Genomic DNA, 25,499 nt, shown 5'->3' on the forward strand with positions numbered 1-25,499 from the left:
CCCCTCTGTAACATAACTCTTCAATCAGTACCACAGAACAATTCAGTTGTATCTGGTTGCCTGTGAAGAACTGTCAAAATTTGAAAAACCAACAGACCAAATCAGCAGTTTCAAACTTTTTTTAAAAAACAGTAGAACTCTTAAAGTCCACTGAGCTTAAATTGAAAACCACTGCACTAAATTATTTCCATGAGCCTTTCAAACTCAAGAATGCTACCATGCTTTAATGTATTTACCTTTAATTAATGTACTTTTAGTACATTTCTCTTTTTCCACTTATAAATTAGGTGTCCAGTAGGTACCAAGCACTGAGCCAGACTCATTATGAACTTTATCCCTAACCCTGTTTATGATCACCTGCAAACTTTTACAGACTGGAAACTAAGGTTCAAATAATTTAAGTGGTGTATCACACATCATAAAGCTGGAATGGTGTATAACCAGAATTTGAAACTTGTCTGTTTGTGTGTGTGTGTGTGTGTGTGTGTGTGTGTGTGTGTATGAAGTTCCACTGGGAACTTAATAGGTTAAAGGGTAGGTATTAACAGTCTAATTAATAGCCTAATTAAAATATAAGCTAAAATTTTTTAAATTCGACCTTGAATTCTAAGCCAATAATTTGTAACTCAACTAAGTTAGCAAAGTCCATCACTGTTTCCATATTAAAGATGCTTTCATAAAAACGCAAATGCCTAGGGGATGGGAAACAAAAAATAGAAATGCTCTAGAATCTGCTGGAATGATAATAACCACAAGAAAGGCCAATTTAATCCTCCCAAAATGAAGAATTTAACTTTGATCCAAGAACAACTATTATCCAGTACCATTCTTTAGAGTCCTCATATTAACTAATAGCCAAAAGTGATTTTAAAATGCTCTACTGACCCAGGGACTTCCTCTTCCAGGGTTTTTCCATTAGTATACTAACATATACAAATAAAAATTAATGTTTAATGCTTTGCATCTTTTATACTACCTCAAAACAAAAGCCAACATATATATTAATGTTAAAAGAATAACTTTAGACACATGAGCAGAGTTTATTTGAGCCAATTCACAAACTGGGCAGCAGCTAGAACCAGAATAGGTTCAGGGTGACTCCACGGCTGCCAGATGGTCAGGTAACATTTATGGACAGAAAAAGGAAAGTGACATATAGAAAACAGAAGTGAGGTAAAGAATCAGGGGGTTACAGCTTGGTGTCTGCACTACTTGAATATAGTTTGAATAGTTGGCCACTGGTGACTGGCTGTGACTGGTACAAGAGTAGCTAACTGTCTGTTTACATATCCAGTTAGATTACAGGTTGCTATGTATGGAGAAACTTTTAGGCCAAACTTAAAATATGAAAGAAGACAGCTTTAGGCTAAACTTAAATTTAACATTAATAAGGAAAGGGTTCATCATATTATGATACATCTCCACAATGGAATAATATGCAACTTTTAAAAAGCATGAGACTGGCCAGGTGCAGTGGCTCAAGCCTGTAATCCCAGCACTTTGGGAGGCCGAGATGGGCGGATCACGAGGTCAGGAGATCGAGACCATCCTGACTAACACGGTGAAACCCCATCTCTACTAAAAAATACAAAACACTAGCCGGGCGAGGTGGCAGGCGCCTGTAGTCCCAGCTATTCGGGAGGCTGAAGCAGGAGAATGGCGTAAAACCGGGAGGCGGAGCTTGCAGTGAGCTGAGATCTGGCCACTGCACTCCAGCCCCAGCGACAAAGCGACACTCCGTCTCAAAAAAAAAAAAAAAAAAATCATGAGACTGATTTTTTCGTGTGTGTGCAAAAATACACACACATCTATCTAAATATATGTATATAATATAAAAATATGTAAAAAGTGCCAAAATATACTTTTCAGTGAAAAAAATGTATTGAACAATGTGTATGGTATACTCCCATCCGTGGTAAGAGAATGAAAAATGGACATTAATATATAGATATGAGATTGCACACATAGCAACAATTTCTTAACAGTGACTGTTTCTTTGGAAGGGGCTTGCAAAGCATAGCATAGAAGGAAAACTGATGTTTCATTGTCTATCCTTTTGTATAAATTTTAAGCCCTGTTTTAGTACTTGTATTACTTTTTCAATGGGAAGGTTATCTTAAATATTAACACAAAATTGCCTTAACAGTTGTTCCACCTAAATGGGTAGTTTCTAAGGATACTGCAAAGCTTATTTTCTGAAACTGTTTTAAGCTTTACCCTTCAATCATAAATCTCATAATTTCATTGTAAATCTTCTCCCTCCAGAAAAGGTAAAAATATACATAAATAATAAAATCTAGGCGGTTCTTTGATTATACAATAAAAATTAGCAGAATCTCAATGAATGATATTTTGTCTTCTAGGCAATTATTCTTTTCAACAATGGGAATTTTTCATTTCTCCAACATTAAATAATAGATATAATAAGGACTTAATTGGGGAGCATAAATATAATTTACCATGTTTAAAATACTTTTTGCATATGAAAGCTTTGAAAGTATGAATTTAGACTTATCAGATTTCAGAACTGAATGTCACCTCAGAAATCTTTCCGTTTAATTTCTTAGATGAAACGACTTCAACCTGGAGGTTAGGAAAACTGTACAAACTCAGAGTTAGACAAGAACAGGGCTAACCTGGTTTGACCATTATTCTGTACTAATTAGCTTCATTTGTTAGATAAATGCAGAACAGACAGGAGAGGCAAAGGCAGGCTTCTGGATTTGGGTTTCTGAAGGGTGAAAGGGCAGAAAAACTTTCAGAGCAGCTTCCAAGCCACTAGAGCAAAATATAGCAGGTAAAGATAAAGGAAAGTGATCCTGCCTGGCCCAATATTAGACAGTTCACTTCCAGTTCTGAATAAACTAAGAAGAGTAAAGGGAAGACAATGCTGTATCTAGGAAGACAGACTAGTAAGAGTAAAGGGAAGATAATGTAAGTAAAGGGAAGAATTTCAATTCTTATTTTTGAAAGTGGTTCACATGGAGGCAATATTATCAACAAGCAACACTTATACCTACTTGAGGGCAGCTCTAGGGTCAAGAGAATTTGAATACCAATCTCTTATAGTAAAATCTACTGAAAGAAAAAGAAGTTTATTCAAACTTCATTTCATAGTTCCATGATACTGAGCTGTATGATGATACTCAAGCATTCTCCAAAATCTTTAGAAATTTTTTAAAAAGGAAAGTCTTAATAGTTTCATTTTGTTTTTCTAACAAAGTAACTCACTCTGTGCCAACTTAATGTTAAAAAAAAGTTGAATTTTTATATGTACTAAAAGTGTACCCTATAGTTTACTGGAGTTCTTTTAATAATTATGTGCATAATATTACATTTATGATCTTCTCACAATGCTTGGAAGATAGTTTCCCATTTCATGATTATGGTTTCTTATGATAGTTACCTTTCATGATATTTGCTTTATGACACACTGTTGGTCATAGCTATGACTGATCTGCTATTGCATCCCTGATCAGGAACACAACCCCAACATTGTCTTTCTTATAAGGAGTTAGGACAGAACTGATGCCTTTACCTTCAGCCCCTATTTGAAGCCAGTCTGTGGACCAATAAGAAATGGTGCAGTCTTGCAGTCACTAAAAGAAACTGCATATTAGGGGAATTACTAATGAAGTTTCTAACAAAGAACTGTCTATGTTAAGTCAGTGATTCATAAAGAATGATGTGAAAACCCTTAAAGGTCCCTGAGACACTTTGGAGGGTCTTCAAAGTCAAAACTATCTTATAATACTAAGATATTATTTGCTATTTTCACTCATATTGTGTCATGAGTATACAACGGAGTTTTCCAAAGGCTCCACTGAAACATATACACATTTGGAAAGTGAACCAGTATTTTCCAAATGATCAATGTGTGATGTAAAACATCCACTGAAAGACCATCAATGAATGTTAGTGTATCCAAATACAAAAAGCTCATTAATATGATTTCATATTCCACATTGCAACTAACCATTAAGAAATCACTTGTTACGCTTTAGCATAATACCAAAAAAGACTATTCATTACCTGAAAAGGCTACCAAAATACTCCTCCATTTTCTAACTACTTTAGACATCTGTGTGAGGCTCAATTTTCTTCATACTTATCAATCACAACATAATGCAACAGATTGAAGCAGAAGCAGATATAAGGACCCAGTCAGCTGTCCCCTATTAAGCCAGGCATTAAAAAAAGTTTTTAAATATAAAATTATGCCACTCTTGTCCTCATTTATTTTTGGTTTGGGAAATACAGATTTTTTTTGTTAAAAGATCTTTTAACATATAATGAGTTGTTTATTACTAAGTGAATTAAGATAAATTTTTTAATGTTCTTGATTTTTATTTCAAATGTGCTAAATATACATAAACAAAAGCTGGAGGGAGGTGTCAATCATTTTTAAGAATATAAAAGGGTCTTGAGAGCAAAGGTTTGAAAAGCACTACTTTATATAACTAAAAAATGTTTTTCTTCTATAAAAGTTGTAACATGTGTTACAGTTTTATTTAAATATAGTATGGCATATGTATATGTATGGTAGATGCACCTGACAACAATAACTGAACTTAAGCGCACCCTGAGAATGATCCTGTATGGCAGGCACACCTGAATGTGTGTTCAGAGTTCCAAGCAGTGGCCAACCCAAGAGATTCATTCCTTACCTGTGAGGAACATCTGAGTTCCTGGCCTGTCTCGTGGAACGCTGGCCACACAGGGAATCCAGACTCTTTGTTTTGGGTTAAAAGAAGTTGCCAGGTGGAGGTTGTTAGGGGGTGGAGGTTAAGTGAAAATGCTATATAAACTGCATGCTTTCTGCAAGAGGTGGCAGTTCTACTGTCCAGCCCACCATCACTGGACCACCCTGTATGCAAGTTACCCTCAGAAAACCTTATGTCTCATTTGCTGGCTCTGGATCTCTTTTTCGGCCTCTTGAACCTGGTGCCATTCCTGAGGAAGTTAACAGGTATCCCACGTGACAAAATATTAAATTGAGGCTAATACACTGACAAGACTTTATTCAATAAATTTATTGATATAAAAGCCAAAATAAAGGTATAAAGTCAACTGTAAGGAAAGAAGGAAGTATACAGACTGAGGTAACTGTCTGCCCTTTGTACAGAGCTCAGGAAGTTTAATCCCATCAAGTATTTCTCCATCCCTGGTCTATGGCCTGGAACCAGAGCAAACCACATCTTACAAGATAGGCTGTAATTTCTGAAGGAGGACAGACAACTGTCATGGTGGTTGTCCCCACAGATACCTTTGGTTGTTCACCTCTCTAACTAGTTATCCATTTCTAAACTACTCCGTTCGTAAATTACTAAGATTCTGTGCATTCTGTCACTTCCATCAACGAACAAAATAAGCCTGTACCCAACTTATAGGTTGATGTTCTGGGGAAAAGTTTTTCACAGCTCAGCTAGTTATAGATAACCTTGAAGACGCTTCGTCCACCCCCACCACCCCCACTTAAGAAGGAATTGCAGCTAGCAAGAAGAATGAGTTGTGGTCTGAAATCCTGAAATGAGACAAGCTATAAACAAATAAACAAAGCTGCTTGACACAATTTCCAGCTTTATCTTAAAATAGTTGATGTGAACTTATTGGGTTAAGAGAAGTAGGTTCATGGCTGGGCGTGGTGGCTCACTCCTGTAATCCCAGTATTTGGGAGGCCAAGGTGGGTGGATTACCTGAGATCAGGCGTTCGAGGCCAGCGTGACCAACAGAGTGAACCCCATCTCTACTAAAAATACAAAAATTAGCCGGGCGTGGTGGTGTGTGCCTGTAATCCCAGCTAATCAGGAGTCTGGGGCAGGAGAATCGCTTGAACCTGAGAGGTGGAGGTTGCAGTGAGCCGAGATCATGTCACTGCACTCCAGCCTGGTGGACAGAGTAAGACTCTGTCTCAAAAAAAAAAAAAAGTACGTTCATAATATCATATTAAATATTGATTCCAATATAGCAGAAATGAAGCAGTTTAGACATACCAACCCAACTTTGAGGTATACAGTTGATAAATCCAGTATTTCTAAAACTTGGGAGTAAACTTCTAAAACCAAGTCATTCCTTGGTTTGTACAAAACATTCTTAACTCCTTGTGAAAATAACTTTTACAACAAAAATAAGTTTTGAAATTCAAAAATAAAAGTTCAAAAGTAATTTTCTAATTTAGTAAGAATTGAGACAATTTAAAATTGCACCAAAAGAAATAAAATATTTAGGTATAAATCTAAAACATATACAGATTTGTATTCTGAAAATTACAAAATAAGATGAAAAAAATCGGATTTCCTAAATAAATGGAGACACATACTATGTACAAGGTAGGAAGATTCAACACGGTAAAGATACCAATTCTCCACAAATTGATCTATGCTTAATGCAATTCCTACAAAAATTCCAGGAAGATGTCTGTAGATGTAGACAAGCTTATTCTAAAATTTATGTGGAAAGGCAGAGGATCAAGAGTAGCTAAAACAGTTAAAATGTTTAAAATGAGGTATAACATGAGAGGAATCAGTCTCTCTAATGTTAAGGTTTATTATGGATGCTGTACGTAATCAAGAGTGTGTAGTAACAACAAAGGAATAGACACACAGATCAACAGAACAGAATAGAGACTACAGAAATAAAGCCATAAAAATATGCCCAACTGACAAAAGTGCCAAAGCAATTCAGTGAAGGAGGGATATCTTTTTAACAAATGGTGCTGGAGTAACTACACATCCATAGGCCAAACAAACAAAAAGAACTTCAACCTAAACCTCACAGTCTATACAAAAATTAAATCAAAATGAATCATGGACTTAAGTGTAAAATATAAAACCATAACAATTTTATAAAACACCAAATGGTATACCTTAAAAGTAATCAATTTTTATTTGTCAATTATACCTTGATAAAGCTGGGAGATGAAAAAATAGAAGAAAATCTTTGGGACAAACAGGCAAAGGATAATAGGGATAGGTGACGTGTTAGACTTGACACCAAAGCACAATCCATAAGAGATATATCTGCTAAACTGAACCACATCAAAAATCAAAATTAAAAATTTCTCCTCTGAAAGACACCGTGAAAAGGATGAAAAGACAAGCTACAGAATGGCAGAAAACATTTGTAGACCACATATCTGACAAAAACCTTGTATCTGGATTATAATAAAGAATTCTCCAAAAATAGATAAAGCAAAAAATCCAATTAGGAAATGGGCAGAAAACATGAATGAAATGCACAGATCTACAGATGGCACATAAGCACATGAAAAGATGTTCAACATCATTAGCCATTAGGGAAAGGCAAAATAAAACCACACTAAGATGATGCTACATAGCTATCAAAATGCCTAAAACTTTAAAAAGTGTTAACACCAAATGCTGGCAAAGATGCTGAGAAACTCGACCACTTACACACTACTGGCGGGACAATAAAAAATGGTACCACTACTTTAGAAAAGAGAATGTTCTGATGATTGTTACAAATGGAAAAAACAACAACAAAGAAAAAAGTATATAAAAAAAAGAGAGAACGGAATGGCAGTTTCTTACAACATCAAACACAGATTTATCATAAAACCAGCAAGTACACTTTCAGGAATATATCCCAGAGAAATTAAAACGTATATTCAAACAAAAATCTGCACATAAATGGTCATAGCAGTTTTATTAGTTAAGAGCCCAAAACTGGAAACAAACCAAATGTCCTTCAACAGGATGTACCATAATACTCCGTAGTGGTGCATACCATGGAATACTCAGGGAAAAAAGGAACTATTGATACATGCAACCATTTGAGTGAATGTATAAGCGGAATCTGCCAATGTCAAAAAGTTAGATATTGTGTGATTCCATTTATATAACATTCATGAAACGACAAAATTAGAGAAATAATGAGCATATTAGCTGATGTCATAGGTTAGTGAGGGAAAGGCAGGAGGTAGCTGTGGCTGTAAAAGGGTAAAATACAAGGGATTCTTATGATGGAATTGGTCTATATCTTGACTATGTTGGTAGTCACATGAATCTATACATGTGATAAAACTGCACAGAACTAAATACACACACATGTAAAACTAGGGAAAGTTGAATGCAGTTGATGAATTGTATGTATCACGACCAATTTCCTGGCTGTAATATTATAGCTATTCTACATATTTTTTACAACTGCATGGCAATCTACAATGAACTCAAAATAAAAATTTAATAAACTAAAAAAAATGAGGACACTATATGGTTAACTACTTCAAAGACTTAACATTATAGGTGACTGATTTTCATGCTCCCAAATGAGCAGTCATATAATTCACCTCCATGTATAACTCAGAATCCACAGGGTCAGTCCCATTTCTTATCTCTTCTCTCTCTCTTCTCCCTCCCCACCACCTGTCAATCCCCTTCACGTAAGAGAAAACTGCAGTATATGGTTGTATACGTGTGTGTATGCACTGCAATTTCATGTTCTCTATATGTAGTTTTATATACACACTCAGCTATTTATCATATTTATTAATTAGCAATCTGTGCTCTTCATAATTTTAAAATCCATTATTTGGCACATTTTATGCTTCCCTTTAAAAATAATTAAAATGTCAGTTATTTGTTGTTTATGGTAACTATTCTCAGTCCCCACTCCTACCCTACTTCATGGGTAAGTGGCTCTTAAAAATAGTTTGTTTGCTTTGCACTGTGAGCTGATCATTACTGGAATCTACATAATACGGTATCTTCTGTGCACTGAAACAGAAGACAATAATTGCAAATTTTGGAGGAAAAAAATAGGTGCCTTTTCTGGCCACTGATGTACAGCGTGTATTTAATGAGTCCCTGTCCCTGGGCATGGCACTGGTATAATGGGCATGGCATATTATATAGACTAAGTACCACAACATGCCATGTATTAAAAACATCTAATTAATATACTGCAAAAACCTAATTTATTGATAGTTCTGAGCTTCCTTTGCTCACTCTCACAGCAAGCATTATTGCCATACTTTTTCATACCTTTGCTTTCCAAACTACTTGTCAATTTTAAGCAACACAACCTGACTCAGGGCTTCTGTCTGATACATATACACAGAAGGTGGCAACTGAGTGCCCTGTGTAAAAGTCATGGGATAGGACTCTTTTCCTCTCTCCATTCAGGAAAGACATACTTTTAAAAGAGCTGCTGTATTCTCAGACTAGTTAGTCCTAACAGTCTCCCACCCACGCTCCAACAGTTTTTTATTCTGGGGAGTAGGTGCAGACCATGTCCAAAAAGATGTACTATAATTAATTTTTAACAGACAATGTGCATAGATATAAAAACAGAAGGCATTGTTCATGTGGCATTTCTTACACAGTGGCCCCAAAAGGTCAGTTTTATATACTATGGCTATTACAGTGTCATTTCCAATTTTAGAGAAACAATCAGATAACCAAATAGAGTATTTTCCCAAAATGACTATGATCCATCAGTCAACATGTAGCTCATTAATGTACACAATCTTTTGCATCTTCCTCTTAAATATAAAATACTAAATTTTCCCGAATCTTTTACTTAGAAACAGTACTAAAAATAGTTTTCATTTCCAAGCAAGTATCAAACTGCAATAAGCAATTTTAAGAGAGCACATTAAATGCCCAATAAGAAACATCCCAAGAAAGTACAATTAGAAGCTGGAGAAATTGTACCTTAATTCTTCTCTCGGTGTCATCTAACTTTAACTCTGCTGAAACTAGTTTCTTTGCCAAATCATCTCGTTCAGGTAGGTGTCTAGCTTCAGAGATCTCTTTCAGTTTCTGTAAGGAAAATTTTGTCCTAAATAGTTCACTTTCTGTATCTTTTACCCTTTTCTCAGTTGCCCGTTCTTTCTCTTGAGATTTTCTTAAGCGTTCTTTGAGTGCTGTAATCTCATTGTTATGACGAAATATAAGCTGTGAGATTTCATTTTCGGCATCTTCAAACTTATTCAGGGCTTTCTCCTGTCTGTACTGAAGCCTTTTCAAAGATTTATTTTCTTTTAGCAGCTCAGCTAACTTGACCTGGAGTTCAGATACTTCATTCTGCAGCTCATTGATTTTTAGCAGTCTTGCAGACAGAATCCGTTTTGTAACAAGATCAGTATCTTTCCGAAGTGGCTCTCTATTGAGGCTCTGGGAGCGAAATCCCACTCGGACTCCCTTTCTGTTTGGTAGACCTTTAGGGCTTGGTTTCCGAGGGGCTAAAAAAGAAACAGGAATAATGTAGAGTGAAAGCTGTACCAAAAGTAGTGTTATTTAATTCATCCTAACACAGGAGAGGGTCCATAACATTCTTTAGTTATTTTTGTCATTAAGAAAGGATTTTACAATATTAGTAAAAGATCAAGTTTTATTTTATAGGTTTCTACTAAGAAAGGTGTGCCATATTTTAAGAAAGGTAAAAAATATTCTGATCCACCAAAAATGATATCCCAATAGTTTATACAGAATTATTTTACATAGCTTTAAAAGACAGCAGTGTCAAGCTTTAACCATTTTTAACTTTTTAGATAAGATGGCAAGTCAGAATTCAAACATGAGCGTAATCAGCATCATCAGCATTAGCGTGGTACATAACAAACACTGGACAAAACATTGTGATATTCAAATCATTCGTGCCAAGATATTGGGATCATTATCTGAAATGTGAAAATGTATATTTTCAATTTGCATTTCTCTAATGATCAGTGATGTTGAGCTTTTCTTCATATGCTTGTTGGCCATATGTATGTCTTCTTTTGAAAAGTATCTGTTCATGTCCTTTCCTCACTTTTTAATGGGGTACAATGAGATAACATCGCACATCAGTCAGAATTATTATTAAAAAGTAAAAAAAAAAAAAATAGATGCCGGCAAGGTTGTGGAGAAAAAGGATCACGTATACACTGTTGGTAGGAGTGTTAAAATTAGTTCAACCATTGTGAAAGACAGTGTGGCGATTCCTAAGACCCAAAGTCAGAAATACCACGTGACCCAGCAATTCTATTACTGGGTATATACCCAAAGGAAAAGAAATCATTCTCTTATAAAGACACGCACATGTATGTTCATTGCAGCACTATTCACAATAGCAAAGACATGGAATCAACCAAAATGCTCACCAATGATAGACTGGATAAAGAAAATGTGGTACATATACACCATAGAATACTATGCAGCCATAAGAAAGAATGAGATCATGTTCTTTGCAGGTTCATGAATGGAGCTGGAGGCCATTATCCTTAGTAAACTAACGCAGGAACAGAAAACCAGTAACATATGATTTCACTTATAAGTAGAAGCTAAATGATGAAAACACATAGACATATAGAGGGGAACAACACACACTGGGGCTTATCAGAGGGTGCAGGGCAAGTGGAGAGAGCAGATCAGGAAAAAATACCTAATGGATACTAGGCTTAATACCTGGGTGATTAAATAATTCATACAACAAACCCCCATAACACACATTTACCCATGTTATAAACCTGCACATCCTGCATATGTCCTTGAACTTAAAACTAAAAAAAGAAAGGAAAAGAAAATGTATGTTTTCTCTACATTAATTACAATTTTATCTGGGGACAGGATGACAGCATATTATACAGTGAGATTTGTGGCTCAAATTTATCACTTAACTATTTGGATAATTCAATCAAACCTTTCCAAATCTATTTACCCAGCCCATAGAAAGAAGACAATGTCATCGACACAACTAGGTTGTTGGGAGAGTTAAATGTTCTACGTGTTCTCTGTTAGTAATAAGAATATTTCATTTATCGGTGATTGAAAATGGAAAACAGAAGTGAAGGTGTGTTTCTAAATGCTTTCTCAGAAGATTTCTTTTCTGTGATGTTCAAATCAAAAACACCTAATTTGAGATGAAAACAAAAAATCACATCCTTAAAAATGTAAGTATATGAAATCTTTAAAGAATACATTTTAAATCACATTGCTCAAAAATTTGAAATAATGTTTTTATTTTTACTAAAAGTTCATTAAACTTAAGCCTCAATATTCAGAGCACCAGCCCTTTAAAAGAGGCACTTGAAAGTCTGCTAAGAATAATTATCTTTAATCTACATGGTGACTGCATTTTTTTTCAAGGAGAAAACACATTCCAGAGTACAAAAGTTTGAAGAAACACTAGAAGATCCAACCTTTCCTTCCCCATTTCATCAGCCATGGATACTTGATTCTATTTTGTAAACAAGTAAAGAATAACAAATAATTTTCACAATTTAACATTACAAACTTTCATTAAAAAGATAAAAGATTTTATAGAAACTGTTCTGAATGTGTATCAATTTGGGATTCCAGCTCTATAAATAACTGAATACATGAAAGGAAGCAGTAATAAAAAGAAATGAGGGAGTACTTAATTATTGCTACTTTGAAACTATGCTATCCATTATGGTAGCCACTGCGACACACAGCTTTTGAGAACCTTGACATGTGGGTAGCTCAAATTGGGATATGCTGTAATTGTGAAACACACACTGGATTTTGAACACTTGATTCAAAAATAAAAATAATGCAAAATATTTCACAATGTTTTATACTTACTATACGTAGAAATAATACTCATATATTATTAAAATTAATTTCATTTGTTTTTCTTTTTTAACCTGGTTACTAGAAAATATAAAATTACATTTGTGGCTTGCATTTGTGACCTGCATTATACTTCCAGTGGGCAGCATTACTTTAGAATATAATTTTAAAGTTGAAATGTCCATCATTTCCCAACATATGTAGTTAATGGAATTTTGGTATATATACGCTATTATGGGATATGTACTCAGCTCTTGGAATGACAGAAACTTTATACATAAAAATAATTATATATGAAGATGAATGTCAATTGTTCCAAATATGGTTTTATTATACTGCTTATAAAACGAAACTTCACAGAGCAACTTGTTTTATATGAAAAGTTAAAGCCTAATAATATAAGAATCAGGATAAAAATTTTGAGTCAGATAAAAAAGGGTTTTCACAACCAACTTTCTGACATCCTAAAACTCTGAGTATAAATTTTTTAGCATATTCTATAACTACAAACTGACCATTAACCAGAACTCACAAATATTTCCAGCTTTCACCTACCTTTTTATTTTCATTTTTAAAACTATCGAGACAAAATATTTTAAACTATCAAGTGTTAATAAGATTAAGAAGAAAGATGATTGTTGTGTTGTGTATATCATTCTTCATCTCTCTTTGTTATTAAGTCACTTCTAAAAAGTGGGTGGAAAATTGCTTTTTCTTCCTTCAGGTGTTAAAAATAATACGACTAATTTTTTTAATGTAGTAAAAATAAATCATGCATCCACCAAAAAAATCAAGATATGTTTATATTATTGAAAAAACAAAGAATAAACATATAATAAATGAACATGTATAACTAAAACTTATTAAATTTTGCCATGATAAATTCTGATGCAGCATGAATTTTATGCAAAAAAACAAAGTATGCTGAAAATTAAGGAAGGGGAAGGAAGAATATGCTATCGAACATGCAAACCCGAAAATTCGTTTAAAATACTGTTTTTAATCACATTTGTTTTGTCCTTAGGTTAGTCTATACTGATTGCAATTTAAACCAAGAGAAATTAACTTAGTGTTTACAGAAACGTATCAGTTTGGTCTTGTTACTTCGTCTAAGGCAGACTAATTATCACAGATTTTAATTCAAAGGACAGTGTAAAACAGAAAACAGTACAAGTCAAATTGAAGACAATAATTGAAAATTTCTGGTTGATGCTGGACTGCTTTTCACAGCTTTTCTCAATTATCTTCTCAAATAAGGTAAGGCTTACAAAGTTCTGACTCCTTAATTGGCCTCCTAAGTTGTTTCTGGGGAATGAAGAAAAAAATTAAACTATTCCTTACCAATAATACCCTAGGTATTTCTTCAGAATAACAGGCATTTTCTAAGGTTCAACCCTAAGATCTGTTTTGTTAGTTCTTAATTATACAGTAAAAGTTTAATAAGACATCATGCTCTCAACTACAAAATCATAACAGGCCCCTCACTGAGACAGATTTAGAGAAAGAGACCAAAATACCACCACCACCAAAGCATTGTACTCACAAAAAAAGAAAAAGAAAAAGGTTCCTAATTGTTATAAATGGTTAGAAGTATGGAAATCCCTGAGGAGCTAGACTGGGGGTCCATGAAAAGGTTTCTTTCAAAAGGAATACACATTCTTTGTAGTTTTTAATGAGCAAATATTATTTTTTGAAGTAAAAATTTTATAAAGGCAAACTTAATTATGCCCTTGCTTAACTCCTTTCAACGGCTAACTATTCCCCACAAAAATAGTCAATACATTAGCACAGGATGCAAGGTGTTTCATAATCTGGTCCCTTGTTTCCCCTTTCCACCCACAATTTTATCACTCCCTGCCTTGCAATCTAAACTCTCACCATTTTAAACTACTGCTGTGCTACTTTTATTAATGGGTACTGTAATTATCTCATTTGCCTTATTTTTCTACACTGTACTTATAAACCTTACATATTTTGTTACTAACTGCAGTGGGGTTTTCTTGACCAGAGATTTATTGAGATGCAGATATTTGTAGAATATTATATAGTCAAATATGTATGACGGCCTATTTCCATTCTAGTAATATTTTAATAACAAAAATGACTTCTAATGATTAATCCAGTTTCCATTACAACACACTTCAAAAGAAAGCAAATTACACCAAAGGCCCCAATTCCATTCCTAGGTTTAATTTGAATTTTTACAGTAAACACTGTATTACCTAGCGTAAGGAATTTTACTCAATCTATTAAAAATGTCCCTTAACCATTTTATATCAATGCTTTTCCTAGTTTCAAAAAATGAAGATACAAAAAGGTACATATGATTTATAAACTTTTTTGCCTTTACAGTATCTCGGAAACCCCAAGACAAGCATTTCTTTAGGAAAAAGAAAAAACAAACAGAAGGCTTAGGTATGTTTCCTTCTCTATATTTTATGCCTCTGAATATAACAAATTTAATAGTACCATCAAACAACATTTATATATAAGTATATAACCTATAAAATGTAAATCAGCCCACTTCCATGTATACAACAACATATATACTAATAAAAGAGTTTCATTCATACACGTTGTCCTTAAGCACTCAAAATGAGTCTTCTAGGTCCACCAGACTCTTTTAAAGAAAACTTACCTTGGTGATGTACTTGGCCGTCTGAAGTTTGTCTTTTAGGATTTTTTCTCCTAACACTTGCAGGTGAAGAACTGACCAGTGATGATCGGCCAGAAGACTGTGGCGTTTCAAAATCAGATGAATAAGAACAATGGTGTTTGTCTGACTTTCTTTCTTGATCAGTACCTGGACTTCTTGCTCTTTCCCCCATTGTTTTGAAAAATGGTTTCTATTCACATAGTTTCACAGATTATTTTCTCCAGAGGAGACTATGACAATACTGAAAAACATTTTCACAGTCTTCAGATCCTGATAATATGCATTTCTGTGCAATCTATTTTCTCCAGAATGTATTTGTAGACCACAATTCACATTAGCATCCAGAAGACAAACTTTTTTGCCCTGAAATTAAGGAAGGGGAAAGGAGATTTATCATACAGTCTCTACAGTCGTTTCTACAATTAATTACAATGAAAGACACTAAAAGCAAAATAATATATAGCTCACAATTTTTAAAAGAGGCTACAATTTATCTATATTTTCACAGATAAGTTTTTTACAGTATTTGGAGGAACTACAGACTGTCACAGCCTAGACAGATAATAAGTACCTGACATACAACTACTTCTGAATAAATGTTAACTGAAGTTGACTGTTCAATTTTAAGAGTTATACCAGAGACAAATGCTGAATTTTAATGGACAATAATGACCAAATTACCAGTTTTTTCTTTTTTAGGCAGGGAGGCGGTGGGAGTGGAAGTAGTGGTGATAGTAAAGAACAAATCTGCTAATAAGAATAAATACATTTTGGGAGGCTGAGGCAGGCGGATCATGAGGTCAAGAGATCGAAACCAGCCTGACCAACATGGTGAAACCCCATCTCTACTAAAAATACAAAAATTAGCTGGGTGTGGTGGCACACACCTGTAGTCCCAGCTACTCGGGAGGCTGAGGCAGGAGAATCGCTTGAACCCAGGAGGTAGAGGTTGCAGTGAGCCAAGATGGCGCCACTGCATTCCAGCCTGGTGACAGAATGAGAGTCTGTCTCAAAAAAAAAAAAAAAAGGAAAAAAAAAGAAAAAAGAATAAATAAAAATATCCAAGATTGACCACACCAAAAATGTAACACTAAAGTATATTTTTTAAAAACTAAAAGAAAAAATACTTGATTGGAAACATTTGCAAACATGACAAAAAAAAATTATCATCTTCAATACATAAATATATCATCCTTTGAGAATCATATGAGGTAAAAAATTAAATGGGCAAAATATATAAGACTCCAAAAAGGCAATACAAATTATTAAAGATTTTTCAAAATAATAACACTCAATGTCGTCAGAGTTGCTATCAGAAAAAGATCCACGGAGTTTTCTGGAAAAACACTGGCAAAATGTATTGTCATTTTAATTATGCTTTAACCTTTCATACAATAATTTCTGGATTCCCATAAAATAATGCTAAAATTAGGAGAAAAGTTATGTGCAAATATTTAATGCAGTACAGTACAATTCTTTTAATGGAAGCAAATTAAATGCCTAATCATTGAGAATAATTAAGTAATGTACAAATCCATACAGCATAATATCATGAAGCTACTGAAAATGTTTACAAAAAGTTTGTATTTAAGGAAAATGCTTATACTACTATCGCAAAGAAAAAATTCAAATCAGTACATACAGTATGATCTCAACTACACATATTCATTTAAAAAAAAACTGAAAACACTATTATTCTTATCTGAATTCAGAAACTGAAAATATTTTCCAAAGCAAGGAATACACAAACACCAAAATAGTGCCTGCCTGACAACATGGATTTTGGATAATTTTCTCTCTCCATTAACATATTCTGGTTTTCTAACACAACAAAATTGGATTACATTTATAATCCAATTTAGAAGAAACAAAAATCCCATTGATGAAATTAGTATTAAAAATATTGTTCTTCTAGTAATAACATATGAAAGGACATGCATAAGGCAGCACTATTTATTGTAGCACTAATGTAAGTAGAAAACTAAAACAATAAAATGACCAATAAGAACTGGTCTTACAAATTATAAACATCCACACAATGAAGTATATGTAATACTATGAAGCTATTAGAGGAATGAAGACTATCTCTGTGTATTGCTCATAGTATGATGTAATCTCTAGGATATACAGAGAAAATAAAGATGAAAAAAAGCATGTAGTATGCTACCATTTATCAAGGAAGAAGGGTAACATATGTAATTTTTTATATTTTTAAGTAGAAGGAAAAATCAAGTAATTAAGAAAAATAAAATGGGTTCGCTAGGGTAGTTCTGTCCAACAGAACTTTCAGCCAGGATGGAAATGTTCTATAATCTGTGCTGTTCAAGATGGTGGCTGGCCACATACGGCTATGAAGCACTTGAGATGTTGCTGGTGTAACTGAAGAACTAATTTTAATTAATTTTAATTTAAGAAGCCCCATGTGCTAGTAGTTAGCTTACTAAACACAGCTACAGGGGAAGGAAGGAAGCAGAGTTTAGGGAAAGGGATAGAAGCTTGGCTTCTTTGTATATAATTTTTGTAGATTTAACATTGGAAATTATAATTTTTAGAAATGAGATTTTTGAAAAGCAATTCCCATAAATCAAAATAAAATTAGATAAATCAATCTACATACATGGTTGGTGGTAAAACTACAGTTCAAATGACTTTAAAACACAATAACTTGACTTTATATTCCTAGTGAGACATAATGACCAAAAAAAAGTGTAAAAAAAATTTTAAAGCCATTCAAAGAATCATATTTTGCTACTGAGATATTTTATTCTCAGACTTATACACATGTACTGCGAAATAAAACAAACGAGTAATTATTATTGGTGCAGCTGGGCACTAGAATTTTCAACATGGAAGAATTAAATATAAACTAATGTGAGTTTTAAAACTTTGACATTCAAAATTTGAATTATGAGTGACAGTATGAATTTATGATGCCTTTTATTTATTTTTTAAAAACTTATTCACTTTGTTCACTGAAAAATCCCAGAAACAAGGAAAAAACTAGGAACATTCCTAGAACCCAGAAGTAGTGTCTATATGCCACTTCCCATTGAAAGAACCTAAAGTTCCTTGTGAAATGCCTGATTCCATTTCTGAGGGAGGAAACACACAAAATAAATCTAAGAATATAGCAGTCTGGTCATACTAGAAAGCAAGGAAGCTATCAGACACTACTGATGGAGTGTCAGTCAAATGGACTCAGGAGCCAACTTCAAGGAACTACTTGCCAAAGACAAGGCAAATTTGTCATCAATATGAATTATATCAGCAAACGATTTAAACATATCAAAAGTATTTAAATCCTTGGGTTCATATATTTTACAAAAACCTAATTATTCACCTTTGGAAGATTCTAGGAAACCATCTCATTTAATTTAAAAATTTATACATAAAAAAAATCACACATGCATCTTGCTATAATATACTCTTAAAAAGCTATTATCTGAAAATAACAAAATATTAGATGAGGGGAAAGTATTTCTTTATGGAATTATTCTAGTTAACAAATAAAAAACAAAGTATTAAAATGACAGAATTAGACGAGTGACATTTCTCAACTCCTAAAGAAATAATGAAGCTATATAATGATCATAAATGGCTGTATCGCTCCAGAAAAGTAACAGCCAGACACCATGTCTCTGATAGGACACAATAAAACCTCTGAAGTAATCTTCCCTCCTCCCCACAAAAACTGAATCTGAATCTAATGAAGCCTCTAAATGTAAATGACACTGAAAGTACAAGATCAAGGTACAAGGAAGCAATCAGAAAAAAATCCAGACTGTAGCAAACTCTACAAGAAAAACTAGATTCTTTAGTGAACGAACTGCAAGCAGAACAAGAGAGGAGAGAAAAGGGTATTTATATAATAAGAAAGTCTTAAGAAACAACCACCAAGTACAATCCATGGACAGTATTTCAATCCTGATTACAATAAATGTGTTAAAAAATTATAATCAAGAAAATTTAAACACTATTTATTGTTATTAGAGACAGAGTTTTGCTCTGTTGCCTAGACTGGAGTGCAGTGGCACAATCATGGCTTACTGTAACCTTGAACTCCTGGGCTCAGGCAATCCTCCCACCTCCTGAGTAGCCAGACCTACAGACATGAGCCACTATGCCCAGCCCTGACCACGTATTTAATATTAAGGAATTCTACTGTTTTAGGTGAGACATTGATACTGTCATTATCTTTTTAAAGAATCTTTATCTTTTAGAGATATAGGTGGAAATATTTATAAATAAAATTGTCTGAGGTTTGCTTCAAAATAACCCAAAGGAAAATGGGTAAGGGTAGAGATACAAAATTGACCATGAGTTGACGATTATGTAAACTGATAGAAGACTTTTGAATTCATTATTCTAATATTTCCAATTCTGTATTTGATATTTTCTTTAGAAAAATATTTTAAAAAGCAAGAAAACACTTGACTTTGATTTTACCTCTGATGTCAGTGTCTAGCAATCGCAGTCTCAAAATTAGTTACTGTATCTAAAATCAACAATTCCTATGGCAAGTACTAATATTAAAAATATACATAAATCAGCCTGAATCTTTCACTCTGCAATCATGTGAAAAAATATTTACACATGAAAAAAATTGTCTAGAAGAAAAGAATAATGATAACAGCAAGTAAGTGGCTCTGGTACTCATTAGCTATGTAAATCTGGAGAGTTTACCTCTCAATGTAAGTCTAATTTTTTAATATGTAAAAAGATAATATTACTAGTAACTACTTTAGAGAATTCTTGTGAGGATTAAATGGGATAATTCAATAACTATTACACAGTAAGAACTTGGTAAATATCAACAATTATATTGGCAATTCAAATACATATGAGATGCTCAGTAAATTATAACTGATGTTCTTTGTCAATAACTTTCAGTTTAAATTCCAGTAATATAATTAAAAGTTGGTAAAGATGAAAATTATTTCTGTTTACATTTGCATAGCAGAAGTAGCTTATCCATCCTATCTAAATCCGAGGGGCCCACCAACTTTCTATGGACAAGGGGAAGAACACACAGTGTTCTCTCCCTGCCGCCCCCAAATATATCCACATAGTTCCATAAAAATAAATAAATAAAGGAAATATCCATTGCCCCACTATCCAAGTCCTGCTCCCTGAAACAACCATTTTAATGGCTTATACCTTTATGTGTGCGCTATATCTTGAGTCAGCAATTTTAGACTATGAAAGATGAGGATTTAACTCACCCTTCACTTTATATGGTTGCAACATGCAACTACGTGTTGGTTATGCATGGTTTTTCTCTTAGAATTCCTAATTGTCTTTTTTTCCTATTAAGGGGAAAAAACATTTCTTATATCACTAATATCTACCAGCTTCTTAATCTACCAATAGCCTTAAGTCCATTCCATTCTTCCTCCTAAGGACATTTTCCTTGAATTTCCTATTCTAATGTAAACCAACTACTTTCTAGACCTATTGTACTGCTGTCATTCTGGAATTACTTTTATTAAATTCCTGAGTTAGTGCACTATTTCATTAACACCATGTCATCTTTATTAGTTTCCATCATCATTTTACTGGTCCACATCCTTAAATAACTTCTTCAGGAAGAGTTTATGGTTTAGGAAGTAAATGTTCTAAGTCCTTGCATGTCTGAGAATGTTGTTATTTTACCTCACACTTATTACTTTGCATACATTCCAAATTCTAGGTTATCTTCTCTCAGAACTTTGAAGACACTGCTTCACTGTCTTTTAAACCCTCAGCATTGTTTGTGAGACATATGTTATAATCATTCTTTTATTCAAAATATATCAGCATTGTTTGTGACACATATGTTACAGTCACTCTTTTATTCAAAATATATTTCTTGAGCTCTATGTAGCAGTAATGAACAAAAAGTCCCTGTCCTTAGAGAATTTACACTCTAGTTATACTAAAATAGATTCTCATTCCTTTATAGGTTATCTTTTTCCTTTTTTCGCTCCCTAGGTGCCTTTAGGGCTTTCCCCCTTGTTATACTGAAATTTCACAAGAACATGAATACCAGTGAGCCTTTTTCATCGTGTTGGGACCCTTTCTCCCCCTCTTCCTTTCAATCTGGAAATCTGTATATTTAAGCACCAGAGGTTTTCTTATATTGTTCTTCAGATAATTAACCTTTTTTTCCATTTTCTTTTTGAAATTTCTCCTAAATAATAAGCCTGCTTTTTTCTTCTATTTTCAGACTTTTATTCAATTTATCTTCTAGACCATCATTTAAAAAATTATGCCAATATCTTCATTTCCAAGAACTCTTTCTTGTTCCGATTTTTAAAATAATTATTCTGTTCTTGCATTACCGAGGTAATATATTTTTTTCTCTGAGAATACTATGTAAACATTTTCTGTTTAAAGTCTCTTCTGGTCCAAGAATTACCACTGCTTCATCTAGTGTCAGCTTTTCTGTTTCTTTATCTTGGGCTTTTTATTTAAAACCATACTTCTGGTTTTATTTATTTGAAGATAATTTCTGATTGATCATTTATACTTAAAAAAAGAGAAAAAAGAAAGAAATGAAACCACTCCTAGGCAATCCCCTCGGTTTAGCAGACCAGCTGCACCAATTCCTAGGATCCATCTTTTACACCTGGGCTAAAACAATGTCTATCATAAATATCCTGTTCACAGGAAAAGAAAAGGGAATAATTAGGAAAGTGGTCATAGCCATCTGGGAGAGGCAACACCCTTCCAGGCAAAAAGTCTTGCCAGCCAAACAAAAATTTCCAAATGTCAATCCCAACTGGAATAATCACAATCCCAGGACTGGGCCCAAATGCAGAACCTCAGGAAACTAATAATTAACGGGATCAAAGAGTCCACTCCTGGGACACAAAATGTCTCAAAGGCATTTGAAATTCAACAAGAAAGAGAGGAAATTCCCTCTGCATTCCTGCAGAGGCTCAGAGATCAAATGAAAAAATACTCCCTATTAGATCCGGAGGACCCAGTAGGGCAAGGTCTCGTGAAAGTTAACTTTGTAACTAAGAACTGGCCTTGCAGGCCAGGGAGTGCAGTTGCATGTGTGGGGGCGGCAGGAGCCACAAGCCGGAGCAGACAGTCAAGATAATAGTGGACAGTTTGGGAAAGCTAGTGTGAGTAAACCTCTAATAAAAGAACTAATGTCTGTATTACACTTAGGGAGTCACTGGGGACCCCAGGCTCTGTGTGATGCAATACTTAGGAATTATGGGTGTACAGGGATTTATACCCTCAGTAAACAAGTATGTGGAAATTGTGTAACTTGTCAAAGGGTAAACAAAAAGGTGATTAGAAAACAGGCCACAGGAGGAAGGCCTCCCGAACTAAGACCATTTCAAAGCATTCAAGTAAATTTCACAGAAATGCCCAAAGCAGGAAAACTAAAGTATTTACTGGTAATCATAAATCACCTTTCCCTCGGGGTGGAAGCCTTTCCTCTTCCAATAGCCACTGCCGGGAATGTGGTCAAAATAATATTAAAACCAATTTTACCTAGATTTGGCCTGGTGAAAAATATTCATTCAGACAATGGGAGTCACTTTACCTCAAGGGTGTTAAAGGGAATTATGGAAGGTTTACAAATTAAATGGAATTATCACACCCCTTGGCATCCCCCTTCCTCTGGAAAGATATCTCAAAAAGCTATCACCAAACTAACCTTAAAAACTAAAATGCCTGGAACCAAATGTATCCCAATAGCACTCCTTAGAACAGCCCCAGGAAAAAACTTGGGATTGTCCCCCTACAAGTTATTATATGGGCTCCTATATTTTGGCAGAGCTATAAATCTCCCTACTATGGAAACCAAGGATCAATTCTTAAGAAATTATAAACTGGCCATATCCTCCACCCTGTCATCCCTTAGGTTGAAAGGACTTCTAACTCAAACTCCGCCTCTTAAGTTTGCTGTTCACCACTTCCAGCCTGGTGATTTGATGCTGACTAAAACTTGGAAAGAAGATAAGCTCCATCCAAGCTGGGAAGGTCCCATCAAGTGCTCCTAATCACTGAAACAGCCATGCAGACAGCTGAAAGTCAGCAGATTCACTGTACTCCAATCAAGGCACTCGTAAAACAGACCCCAGAAGGGAGGGCAGGGGAAAACAACAGTAAAAAGTGCATGAGTCACCTAAGGAACCCTTAAAGTTAACTCTAAAAAAAATCTAACAAGAAAACATAGGCTGGCCCCATGTCTGGAAGTTAATATAGCTAAAATGGGCAACTATACAAAAAGCAGAAGGTCAAAATGGAAACTGGCAGGGAACTCCTCCCTACTCAATCAAGTTGGTAATTAATGTAACCAAGATGGTAGCACTCCAAACTATAAGATTTAATGCCTGCCTGGTCTTACTCTGTGGGAATTTGAAAAATCAGAGACAGTTCTCACAGGCAAACAAATATCTCTGCCCTTAACCAGATACAGGTTACAGTAGTGCATGACTCTGCCCCAGCTGGGATGATGTATGGTAAACTACCCAATTTCAGGGTTGGATAGTAAACACGGGGTGGGTAACTCCGAGCTGGAGACCCTTAAAGAATAAACTACATCTGCCCAAGGGCTCCCCGCCAAATAACTGCCAAAATTTTAAATGCAATCCTATACTCATCACCATTAACAATCCAGCCATTCTAAACCAAGAACCAAAGGAAGCGTCTTGGGTATATGGGCAAGGAGCAGACATCACAGGGAAAGATCCCCTAGGGCAATTCGTTCTCAAAAATGAAAAACTCAACCTCCCATTTGCCAGGGACTACTACAACTCCAAACCCCAATAAACACTTTAGTCCACCAAATAATAACCCTAAAAGGGTAAAAATAATTGAGGTAAAGAATTTAAGGCAAACCTTAGAAATTGAGACAGGGTACAGGGATGTGAATGCCTGGGTCGAATGGGTCAAAATTTCAGTACAAGCCCTCAACAAGAGTAACTGCTACGAGTGTGCTGTAAAACAACCGCAGGCAAAGGTGGTTCCGTTTCCCCTAGGATAAAATATCAATCCTGAAGGAATGCGTTGCATGTTGGCTCTATACCAGAACAAGGATGCATAGGAAAATGCAACTTATAAAAGTCTGTCATTGCTCTTTCCTGCATTGCGGAAGTCAAATCCCAGAGCAATTCCCTCATTCTCTATGGGGAATATAAACCACTCCTCTTGTCTCTCTAGGCAGGGGGCAGAGTTCAATAAGCCCATGGGAGAATTCTCAACTTGTACCCACATCTTAAACATCAGTGGTAAGGCAATGGCAATCACTCAGCTCTCCACATACCCGGTGCTAACGTCATGTGGTATTGTGGGAAAAGGAACCTCCGTTAACCTGTTACCATCTGATTGGACCGGGACTTGTGCTTTAGTCCAACTGGCCATTCCCCTCACCCTGACCTTCCAGAAGATTTTCAAAAATACACATGGCCACAAAAACCGAAAAGACGTAACAAATTCTTTTAAGCCTAATATATGTGTTAACTCAACAGGTGTCCCTAGGGAGATGCCTAATCAAAGCCGCAAACCAAATACCTGCTAGATTTAAGTCAGCACTCTTCTAGTGGTCAACTATTAATAAGAATGTGGATTAGATTAACTACATCTATTATAATCAACAAAAATCATCAATTATACTCAGACAGTAGCTAGCCAGTTAAATGCCATCAGCCAAATGGTCTGGGAAAACAGGCTTGCGCTAGACATAACACTAGCAAAAGAAGGGGGCATATGTGTTATGCTGGGTGGGAAATGTTGTACTTTCATTCCTAACAATATTGCCCCAAATGTAACCATCACAAAAATTTTACAAGGACTAACAACTCTAGCCAACAAACTGGCAGAAAACGCTGGAATTAATAACTCATTTTCGGGCTGGCTAGAAGGCTGGTTTAAAAAACGGAAAGGCATGGTAGCTTTAATCCTTACATCTCTCATAATTGTGACAGGAGTCTTAACAGCAGTGGGATGTTGTATTATCCCTTGTGAGGGGACTAGCACAGAGATTAATTAAAACAGCTATTAATAAGCAAATGCCCATAACTTACCAGCAAAATAACCTGCTACTATTAGAAACCAAATTAAACTCACTCTCCTAGAAAGAAAAAAGTTAACAACTTCTAAAGCAATTCAAGGACCAGAAGGCTTTAAATAAAAATGAAACCAAAGAAAGTAAGTAGAAAAGAGGAGTGAATTAGTGAAAAAACATTTTAAATGGTCCACTTTCAAGGCATGATAAATCTAAGCACTGGCAGCCAACCTGCAAATGTAACAAACCACAGGGATCATGCACCTAGAAGGTCACAATAAGTGAACAGAATGTAGAG

At 34.8% G+C, this 25,499-nt stretch overlaps 2 protein-coding genes across 3 annotated transcripts in view; one reads left to right on the forward strand and one right to left on the reverse strand.

The window, feature by feature from the left end:
* SH3BGRL2 (SH3 domain binding glutamate-rich protein like 2) overlaps positions 1-25,499 on the forward strand; it is a 287,302-nt gene that overhangs the window by 77,960 nt on the left and 183,843 nt on the right. The window lies entirely within an intron of this gene.
* Positions 1-25,499, reverse strand: part of LCA5 (Leber congenital amaurosis 5) — a 51,946-nt gene that overhangs the window by 18,137 nt on the left and 8,310 nt on the right. The window contains exons 2-4 of one of the 2 annotated variants that reach the window (XM_011950274.1): positions 21,590-21,699; positions 15,175-15,555; positions 9,675-10,204 (exon numbers count right to left, since the gene is read on the reverse strand). In XM_011950274.1, coding sequence (XP_011805664.1) covers positions 9,675-10,204; positions 15,175-15,364 — 720 coding nt within the window. In that variant the 5' untranslated portion in view covers positions 15,365-15,555; positions 21,590-21,699. The remainder of the gene's footprint in view (positions 1-9,674; positions 10,205-15,174; positions 15,556-21,589; positions 21,700-25,499) is intronic. The other variant, XM_011950272.1, reaches the window with a different exon arrangement.

Source organism: Colobus angolensis, unplaced genomic scaffold (genome assembly GCF_000951035.1).
Source record: "Colobus angolensis palliatus isolate OR3802 unplaced genomic scaffold, Cang.pa_1.0 Scaffold304, whole genome shotgun sequence".
Taxonomy (NCBI): Eukaryota; Metazoa; Chordata; class Mammalia; order Primates; family Cercopithecidae; genus Colobus; species Colobus angolensis.